The sequence below is a fragment of the Apostichopus japonicus genome, chromosome 16 (assembly GCF_037975245.1).
Source record: "Apostichopus japonicus isolate 1M-3 chromosome 16, ASM3797524v1, whole genome shotgun sequence".
Classification (NCBI taxonomy): Eukaryota; Metazoa; Echinodermata; class Holothuroidea; order Aspidochirotida; family Stichopodidae; genus Apostichopus; species Apostichopus japonicus.
In genome coordinates this window covers 33,163,591-33,191,491 of record NC_092576.1, presented here as the reverse complement: position 1 = coordinate 33,191,491, position 27,901 = coordinate 33,163,591, and the positions used below count along the sequence as shown (strand labels likewise).

Genomic DNA, 27,901 nt, shown 5'->3' with positions numbered 1-27,901 from the left:
AATAGTATTTCCTTTATTTTCAAATGATTATAAAATTACATCATTTAAAAATCGTTTTAGAAAAATTACACGCGAGCAAAAACGATGACTTTTCTTCACGCCACAATTTCTTGTTAGAATACTGTTTAAAACTCATTCGAAATTCATTTGGTGAAAAAAAACCTGGAAGGACGTCTTCGTTTGATGAATTGTATTATGACATGTAACACATATTACAGATATAACAGAAATGATAGGGAGCACAGTCATGTACACGTCGATAGGGACACGTTTTTTAGCTGTAGTTTTTTTTTTCTTGGTTTATGTTGATTTGGACGTCGTTTCGATAATTGAACAATGGAATTTGTTGAGTTGGTTACCGATTCTAACCTTTAAATAAAAGTTCATGTTCGATTCACTGATAACAAAAAATAAATAGACGGAATCATTAATTAAGATTGTCAGGATCTCATCCGCTGTAAAACTTTGTAAATTTTAAAAAAAATGGACAAAAGAGTCGGCAAAATAACCTGATTTTCAATACAACATTACTAATTTAAAGAATGCAGGTGATATGAATTACTGTTACAGCACTGTTGTGGCATGGTATGTGCTGCGTTTTAAATTGCCGTCTGACTGTTTTAGCAATATTTTATCTAAGTAAAACGCAATATTTCTGCTCAAGAATAAATTTTATAGGCAATGAAGATGGTGATATCTCTGTTTGTACATATTACACACCAGTACTACTACGTCACTAAGTAATCAAAATCTGCTCTGAGACCCAGTTTATTAAACCGTTGTGTTTACCATATTTAGGAAACTATGATAAATATCTCACAAATTGGGTCTTAAATTAAGGTGATATTAAACGATTGAATATGTTCTCTCTGATATCCTTTACTCGACACATTTTTGCTAAGAGACTCTGTGAGGAAATATTAGATGCTGTCTGATACATTCAAACTAAGGATCTAAGCCTACTTAAACCAAATAATAAATAGTGGAATTGTAATTCAGTTCTACTGATATTATTTGTGTGTTATATTACCAGGTTAATGAAGATGTAGTCAGGAAACTATGTACACAGAGAAATTATATTCGACGCGATGACAGTGAGTTACTACAGACATGTACTATACAGTTTCTGGAGAACGCATCTAACTATCACGTAAGTCTGTAACCGTGGCAAGCGGTTGTACTACATATCGATTATGTGTTATTAGTAGATAACAGGAAGACGTTATTTAGCATATGCTTTCATTGTTATGTACATGCAAGTCAATTTCTGTAAAAAAAAAAACAGGTTGGTTTTGACGTAAAAGTACCTTAGTACCGTAAATTAACATTAACCATTTGCTTTAGAATAATAGTTCAATGCAGTTGAATATGTTGAACTCAGTTGAACGGTGACTATTATTATTTGATATCCAATATTTAACCTTACTCTGAATGTAAAATTACACGTTATCAGTGTTTTTCAGTATGTTTCTGACAATTGACATACCTTTGGACACTGTTTGATTATTAATTCACAGTGAAGGTGTTACATAAATGTGTTGGGTTATGTGATTTCAAAAATTATGCACACATTTGTGTCTAATTAACCATGTAGGTTGCTAGACATATTGACATATTATAATTCTAACAACCTGAATTCGCGGTTTGTACTCGTTTTAAACGTTTAGCCGTTTTTTACAAACGGTTGTTATATCACGCCTTAGCGCAGGTGTCCCGACTGCCGGTAAACTACCGTTAAACCATTTTTATTTTAATGTTCACTACTTGACTACGCACTAGAATTGACTAAAAATAGCTGGTTTGCAGAGCATGTTATTCTGGCGATATGTTTCATTGCATACAATTGCCTAATTGGCATATACATTTGTATATATCAACAGTTGGCTTAGCCTCATCTATAACACTATGGTAAGTATACTGTAAACAAAAACATGTAAATTTTTCGGTAAACTGACTGGCAGCTTAAAGGGCCAAAAAAACAACGTCAATTTACAGCCAGTATTTCAAATACTGTAAATTATACATGTTCCAGAAAATGACCGTACAGTTTACCGCACACTCTGACAAACATTATATGGTATACCATATGTTATTTAAAGGATAAACAAAGTAATGATAATAGTTTCTACTTAAGTTTACAATTTAAAAGGTTAAGAAAAAAGTCAGGATTCTACATTAACCAAACATGCTCTAGCATGTAAATATACTCAAAAGTTAGGGATATCTGTTCCCTGTTATTGAATTGCGAGCTGTCATGAGCGACTGTTGGAGATGTAATCCACTGAGCTATGACTATAAAAAAAAATACAGTGTACAACTTTACTTTGCTAAAAATCAAGACCCAAAGAAGTTACCTTAAAAAAATGATAAATACTTTTCCAAACATGTTGTCAAAGTATGAGAACGCTAAAATGTTGCGTTTGACAGAGAAACGATTTTTTAATCGTTAAGGATGGACATTTCCAATATAATTTGAACATTACAGAACGTGACGTATTCGACGCTAATGCAGATTGCGACATAACCCACGTAGTCACAACAACAACCGCGTTTGTATACATATTAATTTCTTCCTTAATTTTCGGTGAAATTTCTTATAAATTAGATGTTTTCAAATCTCCTTAAGCCGCCATATATGTCGGTGGTTCGTGGTCTTTGTGTAATACAAGATAAGTTTTAACAGCAGACTCTTCGTTGTTTATATATGCATCGCGCTATCCAGCTCCAACGCGAAGAATGTACTCTAACGTTTACAATCGGACAGTTCTGCGAAGCCTAAGCTTCTCGGTACTACATTCTGCTCTGATATCGATTCCGCCAAGTTTCAGCTTTCGGGGTTCCGAATACTTTTCAAGTTTCCTTTTACTGTAAATTTGATCCGTGAATTTTATTTCAGCGATTTCGAAAAACAGTTTATGAACTACTTTGAGTGTGAGAGTATATTATGTGCAACGCTATACGTATACCAATTGCGCATGGTACAGTAGGCTTTATACGTTCGCGATATGTACGTTTATATAATAGGCAATCACCTGTGCGTGTAAACGTCAGAGTGTATTTGAGCGGAAATGTGAGTGCTAACTTCAAGTGTTAAGCCTTTTTGCCAGCACTACGTCAACCATCACATCGAAGCGTTCGAGCAAACGGTACTTTTGGTGAGAAACTGGTGAATTTAAAAAAAAAAAAAAAAACAGATTTCTAGATTAAGAAAACGTCGAATGGGGACAATTTTTACCTGGTTAGAAAGAGAAAAATAATAACTACAAGGACAATGTATCAAAATCTTCCACCAGACAATTCCTTTAATGTATCCACTGGTTGAAAAGAAATCATGCATGAAAAGCTGGTAACTTGAATACATAAGAACTGTTAACAAGGAATAAGACATGAAAATGAAGAACTTTAAATTACTATCAATGGTGAGAGGTGCTTTACTGGACAGTAAAATATGAGTGGTAGAAAAAAAAGTAATGCTCTCCTTGTTTATTTGCTATTGATCTGTAGATTAAACAATTTATCAAATTGAAAGTTAGGAAGAAACAAGTTTAAAAAAAAAATAAACTGAAATACAAGCCGCAATGTTATTAAACAATTATCAGAATGACCCCTATGTATACTACAATTCAAGTAACACTATACTGGATATTCTTAGGCATCCATTGCAAACTGTAGTTTTATACAACTAACTTCAAATAAACATGGATGATAATTACCCACATAATTTGAACACCCATATGGCCCATTACTAAATGAACACCTTAGCCCACTTTGGTGACTACCAATATATCTCTCCTTAGGAGAAGCCTGTTGAGTGTCTCCACAAAATGAACCCAGATGACTCCTGTATGGCCTTTGCCATTAACTTCCATACACCCACATGGCCCACTACTCAAGGAACAGCTATGGCCAACTTTGGTCACACTGATTGATTTAAACACTCCAATTTCACTGGTATGAGCATAAACCTGTTGTTAGAAAGTAATTATTTTGATTACATTTCCCTATAATATGTACAGGTTTTTAAATAATTGGTATGTTATAAATTACACTGACCTGAATCCATACCGACAAAATGTACCTACAACAGTATGTGCTATACATACAAGCACAATAGAGCCTGAAGTCTTCTGTAGCTTAGTTTTAATCCATTCTATATCATTATCAAACTTCGTTAAGGACATAATCAATGGGCATTCAGTTAGCTTAACTAATTCGGGATCATCAGCTTAATCCTTTAAATTTCTATTATTTTCCAATACAGGTACATTCATGTTTTAGGTCACAAATATTGGATATTGAATTTAATAAGCAAGGTATTAACTTGTATGAATGAATAATTTGTGTATTACAAAAAATAACGTATGATTAAACGAACATACATAACTTAGCAAAGGTGTATGCGTGTCCCTAAACACGCAACCATTAATGTTTCTCAAACAGAGATACAAACTGCAATATATATGCACTTACAGGCAACAGTAAAACTTAGGGGCACTATTCAATCATTCACTATTAGGATAAGGTTGTTATGGTTAGCTGTTGACCGATCGCTCTTGCTCCCCCTTTCGCAGTTACCCCGTTTGTGAATTTTGATTGTTTTAACCAGGTTTTAGCTTCAGCGACAAGCGTAGTTACGTTCATATGAAAATTCCAGAACACCTTATCTGAGCTACTACTCAGCGATTATTTGAACCAAATCTCAAGTAAATGTATTAATATATCAGCGAGGGATGGCCTTTGAAAACAATTGTTTTCTTTAATAACCCAAACTGACCCCTGAATGACCTTTGACCGAGATTACCTGAACATCTCAAAGGAAGCAATCTCAAAGTCTCTACCAAGCTTGAACAGCACAACCTGGATCATATTTTTTAGTGTTTTCAACAAAATAGCTCTTACTGACTTCTACAATACATTTGACATAGAATTGTACACCACTCCTGATGGCCCATCCACCAACGGTGATTATGATTGAGTTTCATCACATTTGTCAGAGCATGTGCGCATAGGATCACTCTGAAAAAAAGTTTGACAGATAGAAGGATATACGCAGAACCATTGAAAGCGCTCTCACCAGCATCATGCTGGTATGAGCTAAAAATAAAAATGAATGGCTGTGTTGTGTTAAGGTTTGCTTCGATATAGATGTTAAGCTTACTGACAGTAAGCCTTTAGAACTTGTACCAATGACACTGTAAGTCAATAATATTTGTTTCACCAAAAAGAAATGTTGGTACATCCCCTCCTCACACCACCCTTGTTTAAATTTCTTCAGTTAATATAAAACATGGTATCTACACGACAATGACAACTTGCCTCTGTTGTAATCATTCTACATCAAGAAGTTGCATAGATAATGAACAAGACACTTTCTGGGTTATTTTCCAGCATATTTTCTTACTCATGTATCACCTAATCTTATACAGTCATTTTGTATTTTTAGGATCTCATTACATACTTTTTCTAGCTGTTCATGTTGAGACCAAATCAACAAATTTACCTTGGTTTTGTGAGTTAGTTTACTCCCCTCATCTATTACTACTAGTGATCAATCCCATCTACAACAGAATTATAATCCGGAAACAGTTTGTACCGAACTAGGTGACGCACTCGTACTTACTAGAATATTCCTGCTAGCCTACATTTTGTTTGTAGCAATTTTTTGGTAAATTTCTACACTTGAAGCATGTTACATGTTAGGTTATTAGGTTATTTGGTACATACTGTGACTGATATAGATCATTAATTCTACACTTTGATCGAGGTGTGTGTGGGTTCATTTTTAGCTCATACCAGCATGCTGGTGTGAGCTATTGTTACAGTGCGGCGTCTATCACTCTATCACTCTATCGTTCTATCACTCTATCACTCTATCCGTCAACAATTGGTAAAACCGCTCCCACTCGCACAATGTTTAATGGAATTTCATGAAACTTGGACACAAGGACCATTGGGTATAGGGCCATCAGAGATGGTCCGAAATTTGGGGTCAAAGGTCACCTGTGGGCCGTAATGGGCCATTTTGTGGAAATACGCAAAATGCTTCTTCTCCTACAGATTCCATGGTACAATGTTGAGGGTTTGTCACGATAGTACTATGGAAGTTTTACCTTCAGGGTGTTCATGAATTTGAGATCAAAGATCAACTAAGGGTCTTTTGTGGCCCGGGCCGCGGCCCTATATTTTCAAATTGCTAATGTTCGTACAGTGTATGGCCAGTTATAATGAAACTTGGTCACAACATTCCTCGGGATGAGAGTTACGAGGGGTGTTCGGAAAATTGAGGTCAAATGTCATTTAGGGGGTCATCAGGGGTCATTCTTTGTAATATTTTCAAATATCTCAATCTCCTCAAGATTTTGATGGATCATATTCAAAGTTGAACTGATGATTGTTGGATTGTGTATGAATAAGGTGATGCCTAATCATTTTTGTCAAAAGTTAATTAATTACAATTAATCCCCATTGCTTAAAAAAATCTGAGCCTTCACCTTTTGCCAAAGCTCCTTTAATTTGTCTCCCAGTCTCTGCAGTGTTTGTTTACATTTGTGGTTAAGCTCTGCAGAGGCTGTTAGTGGAATTAAAGCAGGACTGGGAGTTGCTATTAACTGTTGAACTGTAAGCGTGAGAGCCCTACAGCCAATCAGCACTTGCCGATTCTTAGAAGTCTTTGAGCCTGAGGTATGTAGGCAGCCAGCCAAAATTTTGGCAAGGAGTGCTTCAGGTCTGCTCAGATAGAGGGGAGAAAGTTTAATAGGGTAGGTCAGTGGTATTGTTTGAGAGAGTGGGTAAAATAGGATTTAAAGGGGGAAAATAGGAATTGTAGCCAGTGGTGTGGCCAGGATTCTGCTAACGGAGGGTGGGGGGGGGGTTATCCCTCATGGGCCCAAAACTGGTGGAATCTGAAAAATGGCCTGAAATTTGGTGGGCCATAAAGTTTTGTGGGCCCTACATTTTTAAGCTCGAAAAGGTATGAGCTTCTGCACCATTGGTGCTCTAGTTGAAATTTAACCAAACTTAGTTACTTTAATCATGCGTAATAACCCAATTACTCCTTACGAAACCTCTGTGACTACTGTATCACAAATGACAAATTAACTGAGATTATTGATATATTTTCGTAAGCAACTTATCAAGGCAACATACGAAACATGTATTTAAGAAATATATTCGGTAATTTTTACATGTATTTGCATATATTTAAAAGCAAGCACTGCTTACGTAATATTCACAACACTGCCACTAGACAATCAGAGATCATGTATCCACTATGACATGTGTAAGTGCCCTTATAAAGATCTCAGCTCCATAAAGTTAGATATTTAAAACATCTCTGTTTAGGTTTAAATCTCTGCTTTGAATATCTAAATATATGCATTCGTAATGTTGATAAGAGAAATGACCTAAGGGTTGATGCTGTATTTTTTTTTTTTTGTTCTTCGTTTACCACACCTTTTTCCCTTTATTCGGGTTTATCAGGAATAAGCACCTGAATGTAAATAGAAGTAATCTGGAACATAAATGTCCCATTCAGTATTCATCATAGTTTCTGTTTTAATCATAAATTACGTCATATACCAGTATCAACCATATACCAGTGTTGCCACATCATCAGTCACAGAAAGTTTGGAACACGATCTGTACCATACACATTAATGAGATTCCCAATTATATTACAGAATCAGTGTTCCTAGCTCCTCCATAAAATGAAAAGCAAAACATGTTAAGATATCATACTTTAATTGCCGCCGAATTGAATTTGCAAGTTTCTTTTAATTTAGATTGTTGAAATTAAGGTTTAATTGTGTCTTACAACTATGGTTCAACCAAACTTCAGTTTAGAGGCACAATATATGTGTGTGACATCGAGATTTTGACAAAGGGAAGTTTAATTAAACGTATATACACTGGATCAGTAGATATGACTTCCAATGGGAGAAATCCATCGTGACAGCCGCAGCGCTATGTTGAATCCCAAAACAACGTATGTTAGCTAGTGTGGACGTTTGCAATTGCATTAGCCTCTTTGTAACCAGAGTTCCTTCTGAAAAAGCAATGTATGCAATTTTATGAAATCAGTCTGCATGAAGACTTCAGGTTGTTATTTGCCACAACTGATACGACTAATCTTGCAGCATGGCATCCGCAGATTACTTACAATTTAACCTTGGTGCCCTGAATAAATAAGTACATTTTAGGGATAAATAGCCCCGCCTACAAAATGACGAATTTCCAGTAATGTCGTTCGCCTGTGTGGTTAGCGAATCTCAGTGGATTATTAACATTTATCGGCGTAGGGGAAAATGAAATTTCACCCAGGGGCTCGTAACTTGCCGGGTACCCAGGGGTGTGGCTTCCTATTACCGGGTTCCAATGTTTGATATCCAGCGTAAACACTACTTTCAACATATTATTACAATAGTTTGCATGTTATGGTTTAAGTTTAGCTAATGTATATAATCCTTTCATTCAACCGAAGGGCTATGCTGTTAATTTGCTATTGAGAAAGGAGGAGCGGATTGGTTTAACAAATTAATTGTACACATAGAAATAGGCTCAATTCATGACGATGAAGAAGTTAGAATTTGGCTACGACTACGAGAATAAAGATTTTAAGACTTGATTAGGATCAAAAGAGGAATAATGACTTTCTTTATGCCGGACTCAGTGCTAGAAAAAGTTAGGCCTAGAAGAAAGCATACCCATATTAGTCCCTAGGCCCTATAGAGTATAGGCCTACTGTAAGTTGTACCTGTGTAAAGTATTAAAACAAAGGTTTGTTCCTAGATTTGCTTTCCTAAGCTTTTTGGATATAATTGAGGTCTAGAGCCTACATGTAAATAAAATTGAGGTTGTTTTCCGAGCGAGATATTTAGAAGCGGAAAGTGATGGGCGGCGAGCTGAAGAGTATCTGAAACTGAAATCTTTCATGTCTGATTTCTGTCACCACAAATAGCCTATAATATTTGGCCCAGCATTACACACTGAGTAGGTTGAAGGGTGTATGTCGTAACAGTAACAAGAAACGTTACATTTACTTTTCAATTCGGCTTAGTACAATAAAATATGATATATATATATATATATATATATCATCTTCTTGTTTTACATATTACGGTATGTTCCTTTTACATATTTGTTGAAGTTTGTGTTCAGCGCTTCAAGCCATCGAAGATTGCGTTATACAATTTGCTTGTTAGTATTACTATTTCCGATGAGGAGTCTTATAATGACCCTCCATCATAAATTATCCTCTGAGTAGCTCAACGATCATGCATATTATAATATACTAACAAAAACAAAGTCGCTACCAATGAGAGGATTCAACATGTACGAAAGTATAGCCACAGCAGTAGAGAAAAACGTGCTGAGACATTTGACGTTATAATGTTTTTCTGAGATATAGTATGAACCGAAAGGGAAATCGCTATAGAACGCTTCATGAGACTTGTAAAGTGTTACAAGTATGAAGGGGCAATTCTGTTGAACAATGAAAGCAGTTTACCCAAAGGTATTGTACAATAGACTTGTGTAATATTCTTCTTGCGAGTTGAAGTATATCATATGACAGCCCAATAAGATAAAGAAAAACGAAAGTCGGATTTCGGAATTAATAAAATTCGGAACCTAAAAGGAAAACACGCAATTCGATATTCAAAAGTCGGCATTCGGAATTTACAAAGAGCTTTAGTAATTCCCAAAACGTCATGCATATTTGAACAAAAAACGGCATTTGGAATCAAAATACGGTTCTTGGAATTCGTAAAAACAATTAAAGTTTAAAGAAACGACATTCAAAATTCGATAAAATAAGCATTCGAGTTTCGGAAAGCGGCTTTCATTTAAACAAATCTTGTCCCTATTTGGGCTTCAGCTATATCATGTGGACGAGTGACATGCATTTTGTTGCCTTGAAATGGGATTCTATCGTTTATGTCGTCCAAATGTGCAGTTATATCGTGAAACAAAGGTTTGTCAAAGTAGTTCAGGTGTGCCACGTACATCTGTAAATGATTTTGCAGGTAATCGACAACTTAAATGGAGATTTAGAAGATAACGAAGGAAAACATCTGGTGCCTGGTTTTGAGAACAGTTTAGTTAAGTAATATCGATTCCGCATCTTATCAATTTGCAGATGGCTCACATTTCATTTGAAACTTTATTTTAGCACTATTAATTGACGATGCAAATACATAAACCTACAATACAGGGTAACATACTCAACACCACCATTAGCCTATCTGAAAGCGGATTCAACCGGTCACACTTCATCCTTAAACATATAAAATATAATCGCGGCTACATGTGACCTGTTTATAATTTGTATAGCAAAGTTTAGACAGACTAAAAAATACAGTTAATGCACACGCACCTGTATTAGCATCGAACACTTAGAGCGAACACTTTACAGATACAACACACATAAGAGATGTTAACAGTATACACTCATGCCAAATGAAATACGTTATCAATTTGCAGGACTCATTATACGTCACATAAATGTATTTATTTTGCATCCAAATCACATTAGTAGGATTTTACCCACAATATGCTTAAAACATATTACACAATATATGATATTAAAAAAAAAAAAGATTCTACCAATCCGCCTTAAAATATAATGATAACGCCGCAGTTGCACTGTTGCATTTTCATTGCCTGTGTTATACGTGTACGTGTAAATGGTATGTTTACAATAATATTTTTTTTTAAAACAGAAAAAAAATCTCAAAGAGATAGAGGCGATTTGATATGGTACGCCGTGAATGATGTTGTGTTTCAAAGATTTTCTATAGCTGGTTTACCTTCAGCGACGAACACTTGGTGTGAACATGATGTCTGTATATTGCTCAATGAATGATATCGATTTGCAATGTGATGATAATATATGTACTGTCATTAAAATGGACATACTAGCGGACCAATATAAACTATAAAGGGATCATTTTATTTCTTACAAATGGACATTGATTTAGTATAGGAAAGAGGCAGTGCTTCGCATACTGTATTACCTTTCAACGGGTGTTAAGAAGCACATTACTGTAGTAAACAGTACCAACGTTGAAATATCTTAATACAATGTCAAACCGAATTGAGGAATCCCTTCAGAACCTTGAGTATGGAGTCCCGGAAGTGACATATACATATTTATTTTTCGATGAAATTATCTCAAAAACATTTTATTTTCTAGAAATGTTTTGATTAAACTCTTTTCAGAAGCATACGGTAAGTGCTGTTAAACGGGTTTTAAGATTCATCATCGATATTCCTGTTACTTGAAATGCAGTACAATTTTACTTTGTCATGACTTTTTGAATAACAGGTTGGTTTACCGAGTAGCCTGTCTTTCCATTTAAGTTAACACTTTCAGAATTCAATGCTTCAAAATTAAAATTAACTTTTTCCTCCAGAAAGCACTGATAGTTCAGATATAAACATAGCTCAGACAGACTACCAAATACATAAACCAAGATCGAAGTATGCTTTGCTAAGAGTTATATTATTAGATGCTGTCATCTTTCTCGCGTCACTTCCGGCCCTTCGTACTTAAAAAGTTCCTGAGATTCGTTTATTTTTCAAATAAACTTTTTTTCTGCTGCTGTTCTTCTTTGTAGTAAGCTACCGTATCAATGCAACAATATAACATGGAATATCAGACTGACAAACCGTTGTAAAATTATCAGATAGTTACATTCACCATTAATGTTATTAGACGAGATGATATATCATCACTGAGCATATCGTAAGGTCAAACTGCATTAATATTTCGATGATTCAATATTAAAGTGTTGGAAAATGTGCTTGCTGAAGAATCTATCGATAGCACCAACCATTTTATGCTGGTTATAATCCAGCTTTCTAACAGCACCATAGTAGTAGAGTAGTATCGGAATATGTAGCAGTGTCTAATCTATTTGTAGTAACATCGTTACATCTGTATATGTATTTGTAGCATCCGTCACTTCTGGTAGTAACATCATCATTTTGTGGATTAGTAGCTTTTGGATTGTTTGGGTAGTGCACTTAATGCCAGGGGCAGTAACGTCACGTATGGACCTTTATACTTTATATGTGTTTGAGCTCATAACGGGTTACGACTAATACAACTCGGATGTGTTTTTTCGTACTTTTCGCGGCCACTCACAGACTATGCAAATCATATTTTGCATGACAAAAAACAGATGTTTTATTTCTTTATTTTCGTCTTAACGAATTGGGTCTTGTAATGGTTTTTTCTAATGAAAAGTTGCCCGTTTATGATAATATAATGATACACGTAGTCCAGCTATGGGCAACCATGATCATATTGCGGACAGGATAAAGATTACGATACATAGCCGTGAGACAAACCATGTAGAGTGCCCTAATTCCTAAGCTGGTTCCACCCCCACCCCCCCCCCCCATTATCGACATGATACTTATTTACAAGTGTCACAAAGATAGGCGGTACTAAGCTTCTGCAGTTCATGACGTCCATTAGCTTATGGGGGAAATATGTGGTCAGGGTCAGGCACGGCATCCCTAACGTTGCAAACTAACTAAGAGCGAATGGGTTCGGTAAACTTCAGTTGCAGAATCAATATCACACTGTGGGCCAGATTGAAATCACTTGGCCGGAATTATTTCTATGAATTGCGCCGCGGACCAGATGGAAATATTAATGATCAGGCCCTCGCGGGTCGGGTAAAACCACTCCGAGGGCTATAGGAGCTTCCCATGGCTGACGTAGTCATTCGACCTACTTTTAGTATTGGGATAACGGCAGACGTTAGCATATGATGATTTAGAGCGCTAAATACATGCTGAACATTAGCGCACTGTTTGTGCTCTAACTCTGCTGATCAGTTTACAGAACTTTAGGATACACAGGAAAGGGAAACTCTATCTGATAGGAATGCTGACATTATTTTGGAAAGCTTTGCAAGTGATAACATATTCACCATGTGCAATCGTTTGTAATGAGCATCGTTTATTTAAAAACATTACATTATATAGGCCAACACATTCCGGATGTGACTTCATGTTTATGAGACGAACGAACAACGCAAATTCTGTGTCAACATGTATGTTATTTAACATATGTTCAATCACAGAGGTGCCTAACGTTGTTTCATTGTCTGATAATGTACAACCGTATATGGATGCAGTACTTTCTCAACCAACCACAGTGTATCATCTAGGATAAGTGTCTACATGATTTAAAGTCTTCGTAGCTCAGCTCTATAAAGATACTTCAATCTTAGCAGACGCAAATGTAAACAATTAGAAAAAGGAAAACATATTAAACATCCGCTGGTTCTATAAATAACAGCAACTCTGAAATAAACATTAAGGTAGCTACGCTTAATCTTGTAATTTGAAATGATAAGCTATGTGAGATGACCCAAATTGTTATATCTAGACTTTAATAGCCATTTTTATGGGGTGGAGTTACCAGTTAATTGTTTATCAATATATAACTAATATATAAATCATAGTAATTAAAAGCGGATAATAATACAAATTACTATGCAAACTGTATTTTTTCAAAATCCATGGGGGGGGTGGGGGAGCAATCCAACCACGCTACTGTTTCCGCTTAATATCAAAACTATCGGGAACCAGAAATAATGAAAAACTATATTATAATAGAGAAAGAATACAGTGCCATTCTGGATGATTGTGTGGAAAATAGTATACGAAATAGGCCTATTATATCATATATTCGTAAATATTCATATGTACAAAATAGTGTTACAGGTATGTAACAAATATTTGATGTGCTGCCCTCCCTGTGCGTCGGATATGCGCCGCTAGAAAACCAGCTAACCATAATGAGACAAAGACATACGTAACCTTTCTGCATTTATTACTCGCTTGTAGTTGTGTGGTAAAACTATAAACAAGATAAATGATACATAACAATACTAAGATATTACGAAACTAATCACTGAAATAAATGCGATAAAGTTTCTACTCAGAACAGTGACATGCTAACAAGCTGGTTATGAAGCATATATGATAACTGTGACTGAGTATGACAGAGATGAGAATAGGTGTAGTTGAAATCTAATTACCCCACTAGAAAAATGTTCCTTCACGTTAACTAAACGATTAAGTTATTAATCTAACCGATATCACATAAGAACTGGACGATGAACACATCATAGGCTAATTCAGTAAATCAATGCGAGCAAACAGTGTAGGCTATGTGACTACGATCTCATGGTACATTGAGTAATTACGACGATTATATATATATTATATGAAATTAGTATTCTAAACAAAGGATATCAATTAAATATCTGCTCAATGCCATAACTCTAGTGAATAAAAACTAAAATCGAGCACTTACGAACTATGTATTATACAGGGCAAAGTATAGCTGCAAAAGAGAGGCTGGTAGGCGTATAATACAGTGTTGCAAGAATTAACACAAACACTGGATTCAGCAGTGTACAGCCTGCTAATCAAACTTTAAAAAGAACTGAAGTAATAACTAGTAAAGACATATTTTGAAAGTACTGTTCGATAAAATTCCTGAACCTGACATTACGTAACATTTCACAAGTAAAGACAGATGGGTTGGTCGAACATCGGCCGCAGACTGAGAGTGGAACAATATTATTCGTGCGACCATATACCCAGACCTGGTGTTAATTTAAGAGTGGAAGAACAGTCATCTATTGACACGTGTTATAATACTTTGAAACAAAATCATATAATGAGTACGTTTGAATGCTACAATTTTTCATAATCACGAAAATAAGCAACATTTCCAAATATATTGCTCTCACCGCCACCTTTCTTGTATATAATTTACCCACGATCCTTTTTTTTTTACCACACTGTATGTATCGTGACTGTTATTTAATCACATTAATGTCGATCTGGTCTCCTTATTTCAGTATCGACTGAACTGTATTTGAAACATACGTGTTTATGATTATTTGTACTTTACAATTGTTTCATATTGTTAAACCATGAAAGTTACTGGTAAATTAACTATTGTCAGGTTCTCTTTAAGCTTTAGGCAAGCTCAAAGTGGACCATATTTGTGTTATTCACAGGCATTATCAGCTGTTTAACACAAAACGAAATGACAGAATTGCTTTAAGGGAAATTTCAACTTGCTTTACATTAAATATACGATATTACAGCTCTGTATAAGTATTCAAGTATGCTCAATTAAAGCATCTCTCATCCCATGTACACAGCAGGTTCGTCTAAACACAATCACAGAGTTTAAAGCACTAACGTTCCCAATATAAACAAAAAAGTATCATAAAAGACGGTTACACGGAAGAACACGTAATACATTTCCACAAAAGATCACGTATAAGTTATAATGATATTTGGGGGTGGGGTATAGAATTTCCGTACTCTCTACAGTTACATACTTGGGTATTGCCTCAAAGAAGTCCTACGTCATTTGAGGTAGCCAGACTGGAAGACAGATGTAAACCATACTAACCATGTATAGGTAGAAGTATATTTAAATAAGTTTTATATTCTTGTTACTACAATCATTTAAATTAGACAATGGAGAACATTTGTAGCGAGGTTGATTAACTAAATACGACACAACCAATGTGTAAACGTAATAGTTAAGCAACAGATTATGATGTTAAAATCAGCTGAACAAAGGTCCCTTTGTTAATCTTCTATGTAACAATGAGTATACAGTTGGGGTAGGATGGGGCAGGGCGGATTGTGTTAAGGTTTTTTTTTTCCGGCTCATCGATCCAACAGGCGCAATTTCGTCCTTGAAATAAATACCAATTCCATGACAAAAAAATCAGTAGATATTAAACCAGTGTAACTGTAATAGTTTAGAAGCAGATTGTGATGATAAATGAGCTGAACGAAAAATCCCTTCCGTGAAATGACGTCAAACTATGTGATTAAGAACATGGTGTATAGCGTCATATAGTGAGTCTATGTTTACTGATGTCACATAATTTAAGGTCAGGTGCCAAAGGTCAAAGAAGAAAAGAAACAGCGTTGTCGATGATACTCATATAACAAACTGTCTTTGGTTACAGGCAATATAAACCCAACTTGTCCTTAATGTTCATCTACCCCCCACCTCCCATCCCTCGGACCTCCTTGTAACTATGTGCAATACGTAAGGCATATTGATGAGTTTCTACAAACGGTAGATACGTCAACTACGATTAGTACTCCTTAGCGACATTTAGACAAATTAAATTTCGAGAAAGATACATTAATACTATAAAACCACTCTTCATGTATCCAATACCTTTTAAATTCTTGATCTCATCCAACAGTCATAACGATTATTTACGTAAAGACAATGCATGTGTCTACTGAATATTCAGAATACTATAATAAGATAGTCTTTAGGCTGAAATTATAGTGAAAACTAATTTCAGTAAAAAGCCATAATAAGTAATAAGTAATTTCTCTTTAACATCTCCATGATAGACTCCAACCACTAATAGTCCAAGCTGTGAGTCAAGTAAAACTACCTACAAATAAAAACTGATTGAACCAATCAAGTCGCTGCGAAGATATTAATATATGTATATTTTAAGACTACGTTATCACTCAATGTTGAACTCGAATTTGAAAAATGGTAGTACTATATATTGAGTAAATTAATATCAAATCAATAATACCAAAATTTTTGAGTGTATGAAAACATGCATAATCGTAAATTGTATAATACTCTTTTAGTATGTTATTCTTAAGGACTGTTTGTGGTGTGCTTTGCTGATGATTACAATTATTTTGCCATCTTTTCTTACAGTTTCAATTACAAATTAATATTTTATAGTATATTAATACTCAGAGAGAAACTTGGGACCTTCGGAGTGGTTATCAATCAGTGTATCATACTTAATCAAATATCCTAAAATCATTACTGTAATAATTCCGTTATTTGTCTTCCCTTTCTTCAGATTCCCATCTCCTGTCTGGATCTGAATCAGTCCTTCAGTAAGATTGATGCTGGTGACGTCATCCTTCATTCAGGGCTACGCCTGTCATGTCCTGTATCAGTAAAGAAGGTAGTGATAGGTACATACCGAGAAGGAAGAGAAATGACAGAGACAGAGGTTGTTGACATATTGATTTTTGTACAACAGTCACATATGTTAATAGAGCTAGAGTGAGTATTACAATGAGTAAACGTATCAATAAGTGTCTGTAACACACATTCATAGACAGTAGTATCATTATTCAATAAGTTCACATAAGTTTTGTCTGGTTACTATAGTCAGTTACGTTTATTCGTAGTATTTGAACTACAATATTTTAAACAGACACTGAATCCTTTCATTACACTAAATAAAATTAGGTTAATGCTATACGAATCCTACGTTGCATTCTATGGTTATGACAACCGAAATCCAAATAGGCTACTTAACATTGTTTAAACAATTGTTAAATAATTGTTAATACAATTGTATTAGATTTCAATAATCTTGATATAGCAAAATGTTCCAAAACACACTTTTTGTTTTGTTCGTGTATTTCTTTAGAGGGGGGTGGGTTGGGGCGGGGGCGATATTGAGGAGGAAATTAACTGTCGTTTTAATTGTTAAGTCCACAATAAATTGGTTCCTAAGCAGATTCTAACTGGCTTCGTTTACCCGTGGTGTTTGACATATTGTTAATGGCTCTATTTATAGACAAGGGGACAGAAAACCGACGTGTTACTCCTTGGGGATACGGATACACGGTTAACCAAAATCGTAAATCTGCGGTTTCCTTCACTTCTCTTTTTTTATAACATACAAGTACGGGTTTTAATTGATTAGCATTTCATCAGTTGGAATTTGACACATTTTGAAAAGTGTTAGCCCCCCTCCCCCCCCCCCCCTAGAATGTCTGTTTCCTTTAAAGTTTGAAAGGTACTAACGGTTAATATTCAAAGAGAGGAATTCCATTCTGGCAGTATCAGTTACTTGTTAAATATATGTATGTATAAGGTTAACCGTTCCTGTAAATCTGCGTATTATATTACATTACTTAAAAATATACAAGTACGGGTTTGGCAACTCGAGCTGCATCTTTCACCCGAATCGTCATCGACAAGATCAGCAAGATAACAAGATAGGGATAGATATTCACTGTATAGCAAGGTTATGAACAGAAAGCCGAAGGAGAGACCGCTTATATCAATTAAGAGGGAAAAAGAAAACATGCTAGCCATGTAAGTTCGTAAACTGATATGAAGCTTGCCGCAAATTCAGCCGTATATGATACAGCACATTCGTTTTGTACGTAAAAACTGTTTCTATCAATCATTTCATTGCAGTTTCACACGTTCGATTGCAGGTACCTGATTTTCATTCTGAAGATTTTTTCTTCTTTTACGCTTCTATGTCAGAACAATTCGATTTTATTTCTCACAAACATACTACGTCATCCAAAATTGTGATATCTATATTTTGACTTGTTGAAATTGGTTCTTTCTATATCAAATTTGCCAAGTTACCTGGAGCGTGACTGTAGGGTGTAGCACTTTATCAGACAAAATCCTTTGTTTGTCCCAACAGAGGATCCTGAACTTTCTATAACCTATTCCCCTAGCGCAAGTGTAATGAATGCTGAAACTTGATATGAACAAATATACATTCAAGTCATAATATTTGACTCAATTAATCAGCCGAAATTTCGAAGTATAATTACAATAGTAAAAAAAATAACTTATTTTGTCTTATTTTGTAAATGTTATAAAATGACAAATAACGAGATAAAATAAAGTTTCCAGACACTATGTTGATACATCGGAAGTGGTAAGCAGAAAACGCGTAGTCAGCCTGTCAGTATCAAGTTTCGTGCACACACACTGCTAGTGATGATCTGATATTGCAGAAATGATACGTTTGGGCCTATAATGTCTAATCAAAGATGGTAAGATTTGTAATTATTTTTGTTATCGTACGTCATTTTAGATGTACACAGAAAGTGTCAATTACATCCCGTCAAAACGGGCGATCGCCATGCTACCTAGCAGCCTGGATGAATCCTCGACCTGACAAACTTTGGGATGTTCCGTTTTTTCTTTCGACAAACGTCATGATGACAAACGCAAAGGTCTCCTCGACAACCATCAAACTGACGAGACGAAACATAATTGTTTACCTCCATCATCCCGAATAGTGAAACCCGTTATCGTTCTGACGATCTATCATTAAGATCCCGACTAACCTAACGACTGTCACATCGACGGACGGAAACTTTGACGGTGATGTCGCTTTGTCACAATGTCACTTCCGATGGAGTAGCACGACCCAGTTTTGACGCCCCTACTATTTATCAACGGTTTTGACTCCATTATTCCTATAAAAATGACTGTATTAATTTGTTATATATGTTATTTGTTAATAAATACCGGGAAATGACTGACACATTTTACACGACGGAAAATAAAATAAATGAGAGCATGTATTAGTTCATATAATTTTGTTATGCTAACTTTAAACTTTTTTTTCTCGCCTAAAAGTAATTATATTCGTTCTTCAAAGTTTACCATGACAACCATTCATATGGTAACGGAGACTATCCATAATAGCGTCCCAGTGGCGTAGGAAGGTACTTTTGAGTGGGGGGGCTGAAGACTGATGGCCGACCTGGGGGAGGGGTCTAAGGGGAGGGGGTGTCCCCCGCCCCTTTGGATTTTTTTTGCATTTCCAGGTGGCCTCAGATGCAATTTGGTGCAATATAGCACACTTCAACACCCACTCCATTTTGTAAAGAATTTTGCATTTTCACCTGGCCTTAGATGCAATTTGGTGCTTCAAATGAGATTTTTTTCTCATTTGGAAATGAAAAAGGGGTTTTCTGACTTGCGGAGCGGGGGGGGGGGCGGAACGATACTTCCGCCCCCCCCATATTTTTCACTGCCCCCCGGTTCCTACGCGATTGTAGCGTCCGATGACCAACTGATTACAACATCGACTTGACTGCCTATCTAGTAGCGATGAGATATTACGTTTCAGTTATTTTTACTACATACATGAAAGTTTAACAGCAATGTCAGTAAATTGAGTAGTTTTGAAATAATTCATTATACTACCAACAGGCAGGCGTAGTGGTAAACAGTTTACTGCACGCTCAACGATTGTTAACTTTTTTTTCAAATGGAACGAAAGCAGTAAGTCAGACCGGACACAATATACGTTGAAATATTCTGATTTCAATTATACTGTATTCCTTAGTAGTGTAAATCCCTGCTCACACTAACATAACAAAAAGGAAAAAAAGGACGAAATTTACCCACAAATATGAAACATATTAAATGACGACTAAAACACCAAAAAGTAAAGACATATTAAACCAAACATTTAAGAAACTAAACGATTGTGAACATTTTCAATACACTGCGGTATGAAAGGTTCTTTTTTAAGGAAAAGTCGCCCAGAATAGAACCTGGGTACGAAAACCAAACTACCGAACGACTGATCCGTTCTCAAACCCAGTCCCCTTGCATCGGGACTGTGATTGTTTGATCATCGTCAGGTGTGCATCACCATTCCCCTCGAGAGGGAACATATACTTCACATGATCTTAGCCAAAAGGCCGAGAAAGAAGGTACTTTTTAAGAAAAAGTCGCCCAGGATAGAACCTGGGCACGAAAACCAAACTACCGAACGACTGATCCGCTCGCAACCCCAGTCCCCTTGCATCGGGACTGTGACTGTGTGAAAGAAGGATTATGTCGATTTTTAGCCGCATATAGTAGTACTAAGAGTCCACTGCGAGGGATTGTTGCCATGTTCAGATCCATATCTTTTGGGAGAGTAGTCTCGCTGTGAACATAATTAAGCATAACATCGGGAGATGTCGATAGTATGAGGCCACCATCGGCTGATTCGCGTCTAAAACACGACTAGTTTGTGTAATGACGTAGTATAATGAATGCATTTACAATCTTCGCAACATGGATTCCCGCCCACCAGCCAACGCAATACAACAACGTACTGCATATCATCTGCTTATACAATACATGTTAAGTATGTGGCTATTAATATTAAATTTATTTAATTTACAAAGGCAATACCATCTCGGATTGGTCGTTTAAATAAGACAAGAGCGGACGACAGGATCTGCTGTTCCTTTACAAACACAAGAAGCCTTGTCGCACACCCGATACTCAATCTATAATGACCTTTATAGTTAAAAGCGATCGTGTCATGCAGATAAAGCCTTTTCTGACACTTATAATGTTTTATCTTAAAAAAACTTTATTATCCAAACCTAATAAATCATCATTACATTACGATGGAATGAAAGGTGTTACAATACACTATGTATAATAGTACCGCGTTGCACATCACATGATCCTCCGTGGTTGGCGACGTAACTTAATGTATTATACGACGTCCAGATTAATGCAATATTTCGTCGATAGAATTCCTTGCCAAGGGAAGCACCGATTTATTCTACACCATAGAACTTATACCTCCACATGTAAAAAACACATATCCCCCTAATACAAAAAAAGATAGGCAAAAACAAATTTCGCAGAATCTATAAAATAATTGTCTGAAAACTTCTCCTATGAGGTAATCGTGTTAAAACATGCTATGATGAAATCACTGTAATGTATCGAGGTCACCTTCTTCTTGATATCAAAAATGTTTGTTAACCGAACATTGAAAATTGTTTGCAGAGGTGTGGGGTCGTACTATTGACCAATCAAATAATAGATAAAATATGTTTAGTTGTAAATTCTGAAAATACCATGAATGACGTTCTTTCGCCAAATCTTTAAAGTAAACAACTACTAAGGCCAGGCCTATCGATCGTGTATTCAAAACTTGTGTATACATAATGTAGACGTTTTTTTTTCGCCCTGTCTTGATATCATTTTACAAGGGTCAGATACGCACACCAATGAAAGCCCGAGTCACACCATGTATACAATGGATACAACATACTTTTAGGTGTTTCTCGAACTGGCAATTTCGTGATATCAAAGTATGATATAAATTTGACACAACAATCATAGAATGTATTACATTTATAAAGTCATTTTATCATTTGCTTTGAAAAGAAACCACTCTTAAGAACGTGGTTCAAATAAAGTTACGTGATATTTCTGCAAATTAAAGGATTTTTTTCTGTTCTTTATGGTTACCCGTTTTTCTTTTAAAACCAACTTTAGTTCTGAGAAATCGTTACAAAATTGTTTTGGTGATTGTATCGTGTATGTCTAAATTTAATTGATGATATAATTAAACACTTATCAGTTATATTGAATAAAACTGAACTATTTTAATAAAGGACCACATTGATATTAGTAGATTTCAATATTTTTCGAATCATTTGGAATAGTATTTAAACAACATTAATGCAAAGCATGGACCGTTTAACTGACCACACAAAATCGATTCTTCAATATAATGTATAAAGAATATCAGGCAGAAGTCACACTACACTATGTGACTCAAACATAATGTCATTGACAAATATAAACTGAACTCAAAACAATAAAATATAAATCAGAATTTAGAGTAAGATAATTGTCTATCATAATTTTTGTCTAGGGATTCAAATCTCACACAGTACCTTAGAGTAGAACAGATATGTACAGTTATCACCTTTTACTGCATTACCAACAAAGGATGACGTCCTTCCCTATATAGAATGGACTGACGGTAGATTAAAGAACGGTTCTTCCGCAATTACTGAACTAACTAGAACAACAGTATTTGTATACAAAAACATGACATTGTAGTACGTGGTGAAGGCCAAATTTGGTTAGTTGTTCATATTCAATGGAGGGACTTTGTTACCGCAACCCTTTTGAAGTTATTTCGTTCAAGACAAAGCAAGGTCGGCGTTTGGTCCTTTAACGTAGACCAAAGCTAGGCTATATTGTGTAGTGTTAATAAACAATACTCTAGCTAGCATGTGCCTGCAATATAAACGAAGAAATGATCAGAACCAAGCTTTCAATCACAAATCACGCCTGTTTCGGACATGACAGAGAATATACATAGTCCTGGACACTGATTGGTCAAATAGAACAACATGTCAACGTTACTTTATCCTCGCCTAGTTAGCGAAATTTTACGAACCGTAAATGGCATACGGTGGTTTGCCGTATAGCATACGGTAGTTTGCATCGAAGGCCTAATGGAAAATTATACTAACGAGTATACCTATATCGTTAGTCTATCATTGCAAATGTAACACCCTCCGGTCTATTAAAAACTGCTTGGTCGATTTCCTGGCCCTGGTTTATCATAATCCAAAACACGTAAAATATGCCACACACGGCCATAGTATGTAATGCCATGCCACAATAATAACGTTACAAGTGCCTATGTTGAACGAGCTGAAGTAGTACAGATATCGCCGAGTCATTGCGGATAAATACGATTAACATTTGTTGCTTGCAGCTTTTTTGCAAAATGTTGTTAACCCAAATGCGTTCAAATGTTACCTGTCTTGTTCAATTTGAGAACATCGAACCAAAGTAGATAATTTTAAGTATTGTTTCAAAAAATTATGCTACTCAAGGAGATGTATTTTATTTACGTGTGCAGAATTAACTGTTCGCCGCCACAATGCTTTGCAAATCTGAGTAGTGCTTTTTTTCCTGCGTAGCTAACATGTGAATTTGAGATTGTTATGATGAGTGTATGTTCAGAGACGTTGACACTTCTGGCTGAAAGCGAGAGGCGAATCCAGGCTTTCGAGACCAAATGCCTGGTGGGCCCATATGAACCACTCCTGTCAACAGTTCAACGCCGGAAACTGGCGTGGTTTGGCCACGTCACAAGGCATGACAGCCTCTCCAGGTAATACTCCAGGGCACTGTAGAGGGCGGTCGCAGACGAGGACGTCAGAGGAGAAACTGGTCCGACAACGTGAAGGACTGGATAGGCTTGAACATGCCAGACCTGCTCGCCACTGCTGCTAACAGATCTGCATGGAGGACGATGCCAGCTGCAACCGTTATGTCTTCCCGACAACTTCACAGTCATGGGACTGAGTGAGTGAGTGATGTTCAGTTGGCATTCACCAGGGAGCCATGAAGATGATGGCGCGGGCTAGTAATGCCAACATTGTATCGCGCATGCGCACTATGCTTATAAAATCGACCTCGAAGACTGTTAGTTTACGGTTATAAGCAGTTTCACACCAGAATGGCTTTTTACTTACACTTCACGTTGAGTGGATATTCAGTTTACAGCAAAGCTCGTTTTGACTTATATATATATATATGTATTTGTTTTTGCATTTGAAACAGTTATATCATCAGCATTAGAAAATCCTCTCAAAACGGAATATCTCGATCAAATAAAAAGAAATTAACTCTTTACAATTGTACCTGATAAAACTAACGAGAAATGTGTACGCCGCCGTTTCTTTCCTATCGTTATAACATGTATTTAACGTTATGTATCAAACATACCATGAAGTCACATAAGGTAGAATTTAAATTTAGTTTTGAAAAAAAAACGTATGATAACAATAAGCAAACAAAACCGAGCATGTATTTTCATAACTTTAGGACTGTGCATTTTGTCTGTTTTAACCGATTAAATTTGGAAGTGAAAATTGTATAGTGTTAGTTTGGAGAATGGCTATATATTTAAATATCTCGATAAAATATAAATTTATTAATTCTGTACATTTGTACCTGATAAGGCTTAAGATAAAGATGTACGCAGTCTGTTTTTTTCCGGTCATAGTAAATTTATTTAACACGATTAACGCAATGTACCAGCCATATCGTGAAGCCACATAAGGTAGACTTTAAATTTAGTTTCGAGCCAACGTAGGATAACATTTAGCAACCCGAAGTGAGCAGATATTTTCATAACGTTAGGGCTGGCCAGCTTGTCTGTTGCGACCGATTGAATTTAAAAGTGAAAACTATGAAGTGCTAGTTGGGAAAATGGCTACATATTGATATATTTGCTGATTTTTAAAGTTAAATATTTGTCCATCTCCTGTCTTATCGAAACTGTTTTTTCGGTCATTTAAATGACGCTTGACTAGTTTAAGGTAATGGACAGCATCGTTGTTAGATTTCTTGAACGGAATAAAAAATCTGAAGTTAACCTAATGAGTGAAGAGCTTACAAGACCATGTATAGGAAACAATTAATGTTTGTGTTTAAATTGAGAGTTTGTTGCAGCTAGCTGTTGAAATTGATTTCGTTTGATTTCATAATCACTTGATTGACCGGATTATTTTCTTCTTTATTTCGTAGGTTCAGGGGGTGTCTGTTACCTCAGTCTATCCCCACTGAGTCTATTCTGTCAATATTAAAGTCAAGGAATGTGAAAGGTAAAGTATATAAAAGCTTAAGTAACATATATCGATTGAATAGTATTATCATATTTATACATCAACTCCATGATGTGATAATGTATTTTTAATATATACATTCACTGCAGATTTCGGGGCATACGAGTTATCCATAGTCGTGAGCAAATATTACCAATGGTAATTTTCAGAAGCCAATCATGCCTCCAAGGTCCTGTTCTCCTGTTGGCTGTTCTATACAAAGGGAATATCACCGAATACAAGTATATAATGAATCTGGTTCTCCAGTATTACACACAAGACAGACGTGAACGTATTTACCTGAAGAAGACCACTTACTACTTCTTACACGTCACTACACACTCCGTTGCTCCCGATCCCTATATACTGATGTCTTGTTTAGTATCTTTTGTACAAGAATATTATCCAGTAACCATTTGTATCCCTCTTTGTGTAGGCAATAACTAAATATTAGGACCTACGGAAAATAAAACAACTATCACAAATATGATATTACAGTTTTTTATGTATAAGCAGTAACTAAAATCTATGCTCGTCCTAAAAAAATCTATAAATAAGTTACCACAAATATGACATAATCCATTTGTTTTAAAGCAAAAAATGCAAACTACTCGTCCTAAAATTGGTAGATAAATCAATCGTATTCGTACGGTTAGATATTTACGAAAAGTGAAACTAAATTAAAGTCATATATTGTACACGGTAGCGTGTCAATGAGATATATCTCTCCAGTTATTTTCCAACTACACTCATCCTGACGTTATTACTATACTAACGTAATGTGTGTGTCAGCGGTTTTAAACAAAACTACAATATGTTCGCAGGTTTCAAAACAGACACCTCATTCGCACGTACACACTGTTTAAATGTCGCTCAGCACAGCATCAAACAGCGCCATTGTCGATGGTTCCTCTGGTTCGCATATTCTTTTTTGTATTAAATTGATTTTCTTTTCTTAAAAAAAGGTCACTTATTTTTCTTTTGCAACTTATTGATATTGGTTATTAATGAAAAAAAATGAAGGTTTACCCACAAGGATTTCAATAGATGACACTCATATGAAATAATTTCAACTTCATGCAAAAAGTATACATTTTCGCTAATAAGACATCTTGTCGCCCAATATAGTATATTAATGTAAATCTGTATATCCTCTTGTTACTGATGAGTATTATTCTCACAAAATCGGCAGTCTACTGTTCAACAAAAATGTTCAGTAACATTCAATGTTAAACATTCTTACGTTTTCCAGACAAAGAACTTAACATCTTTCAAAATAGATTGTTTAACGAAAATAATTGTTACTGGTTATATGTACGTAATAGAACATTGAATGGCAAATTCCCCAATAATGTCTTCGATATGTTTGTTTTCACCGAAGGTTAACATTTTCCTTTTAACGTACAAATCAGTATGTTGTAAGTTTTCATCTACAAACAATTAGCTTATCAATTGGAAAATAATCCGTCGATGGTATTCTGAGATATGAGTAGACAAAAGACACGTACTATTTCACATACAGACAATTCCAAGACAGTCAAATATGCCCACTCACGGACCAATTTGTTTTGTGTTCCAAACTTTCAATCCACGACAACAATGATTGCTTGTCAACGCAGAACTTGCTCATTGAGAAGTATTTCGCTATTCATTCGTTCTAAAAGTTTCCATGACAACGGGTATATCCTTGCATTACAGTGTAATGAATATTTATATTGGCACAGCAGCAAATTACCATGTATAATGAATAAAACAACACACATTATAATATGTTTATATCCAAAACTTGCCCAGATGAAACAAAATAACGTATTCCAAGCAATAAAAATACAGAACACTTGCCGCATATATCTTTAAAATATTAAATGAACAAAATAGGTATGTTCCTGGTCCTATTTGATTCATAGTTTATTTAACCTCATAGTTACTTTGGAGGTCCATTTTGCACCCCCGGACTCTGTAGAGGTTAAAATACACGGGTTCACCTAGTATTAAACTGCCATTCAGAAATTTGATCCAGTTTTTATCCATAACTAGTTTACCTTAAGCCCAGATATGTAAATTGATCTCTTCCAAATCTGACGTAAACTGTTTAACTAGATGAATTCAAAAATAAAATACAATGGAACATGGCAACGTACCTTACAAGTTTGCAGATCGGCACCAAAATTCAGGCTGTTTGTAGAAGATAGGGATTGGGCCACCATAGCTTCCAGTGAACGTAATGTTAAGTAATTTAATATCAGAGAGTGTTATTCTTAGGAACTACATTATCCAATCTACAATGCTTTGTTAACCTCGAAAACTTATGAAGACATAGCCAATCCCTCTCCTTCCGTACCCTGGGTAGTATGAAAGTAATTATATGTAAAACATAACAATTTCATGTAATGGTCTTGTTTACTATTGAGCCGAGTACACTACTTAGCCGACATGGATTACAAAGACATATATTATCATCATGCACGATAAAGTCTTCCACGATGCTGCGTCTGCGCTGTTTAGACAATAAAATGACATGCGCAGTGACCCCAACATACTTGAAATTATCGCTTTAATTGCGGAAATAAAGTAAGTCGATTAAGTGTTCCCAATGTTGTCTCACCTTTGTAACTCCCGGAGTGATACTTAGAGTGTCCTA

The 27,901-nt window shown here is 35.7% G+C and overlaps 1 protein-coding gene across 1 annotated transcript in view; it reads left to right on the top strand.

The window, feature by feature from the left end:
- LOC139982120 (uncharacterized) overlaps positions 1 to 27,901 on the top strand; it is a 671,468-nt gene that overhangs the window by 623,511 nt on the left and 20,056 nt on the right. Inside the window, exons 37-39 of the mRNA XM_071994672.1 lie at positions 1,034 to 1,150; positions 16,905 to 17,113; positions 25,184 to 25,260. Coding sequence (XP_071850773.1) covers positions 1,034 to 1,150; positions 16,905 to 17,113; positions 25,184 to 25,260 — 403 coding nt within the window. The remainder of the gene's footprint in view (positions 1 to 1,033; positions 1,151 to 16,904; positions 17,114 to 25,183; positions 25,261 to 27,901) is intronic.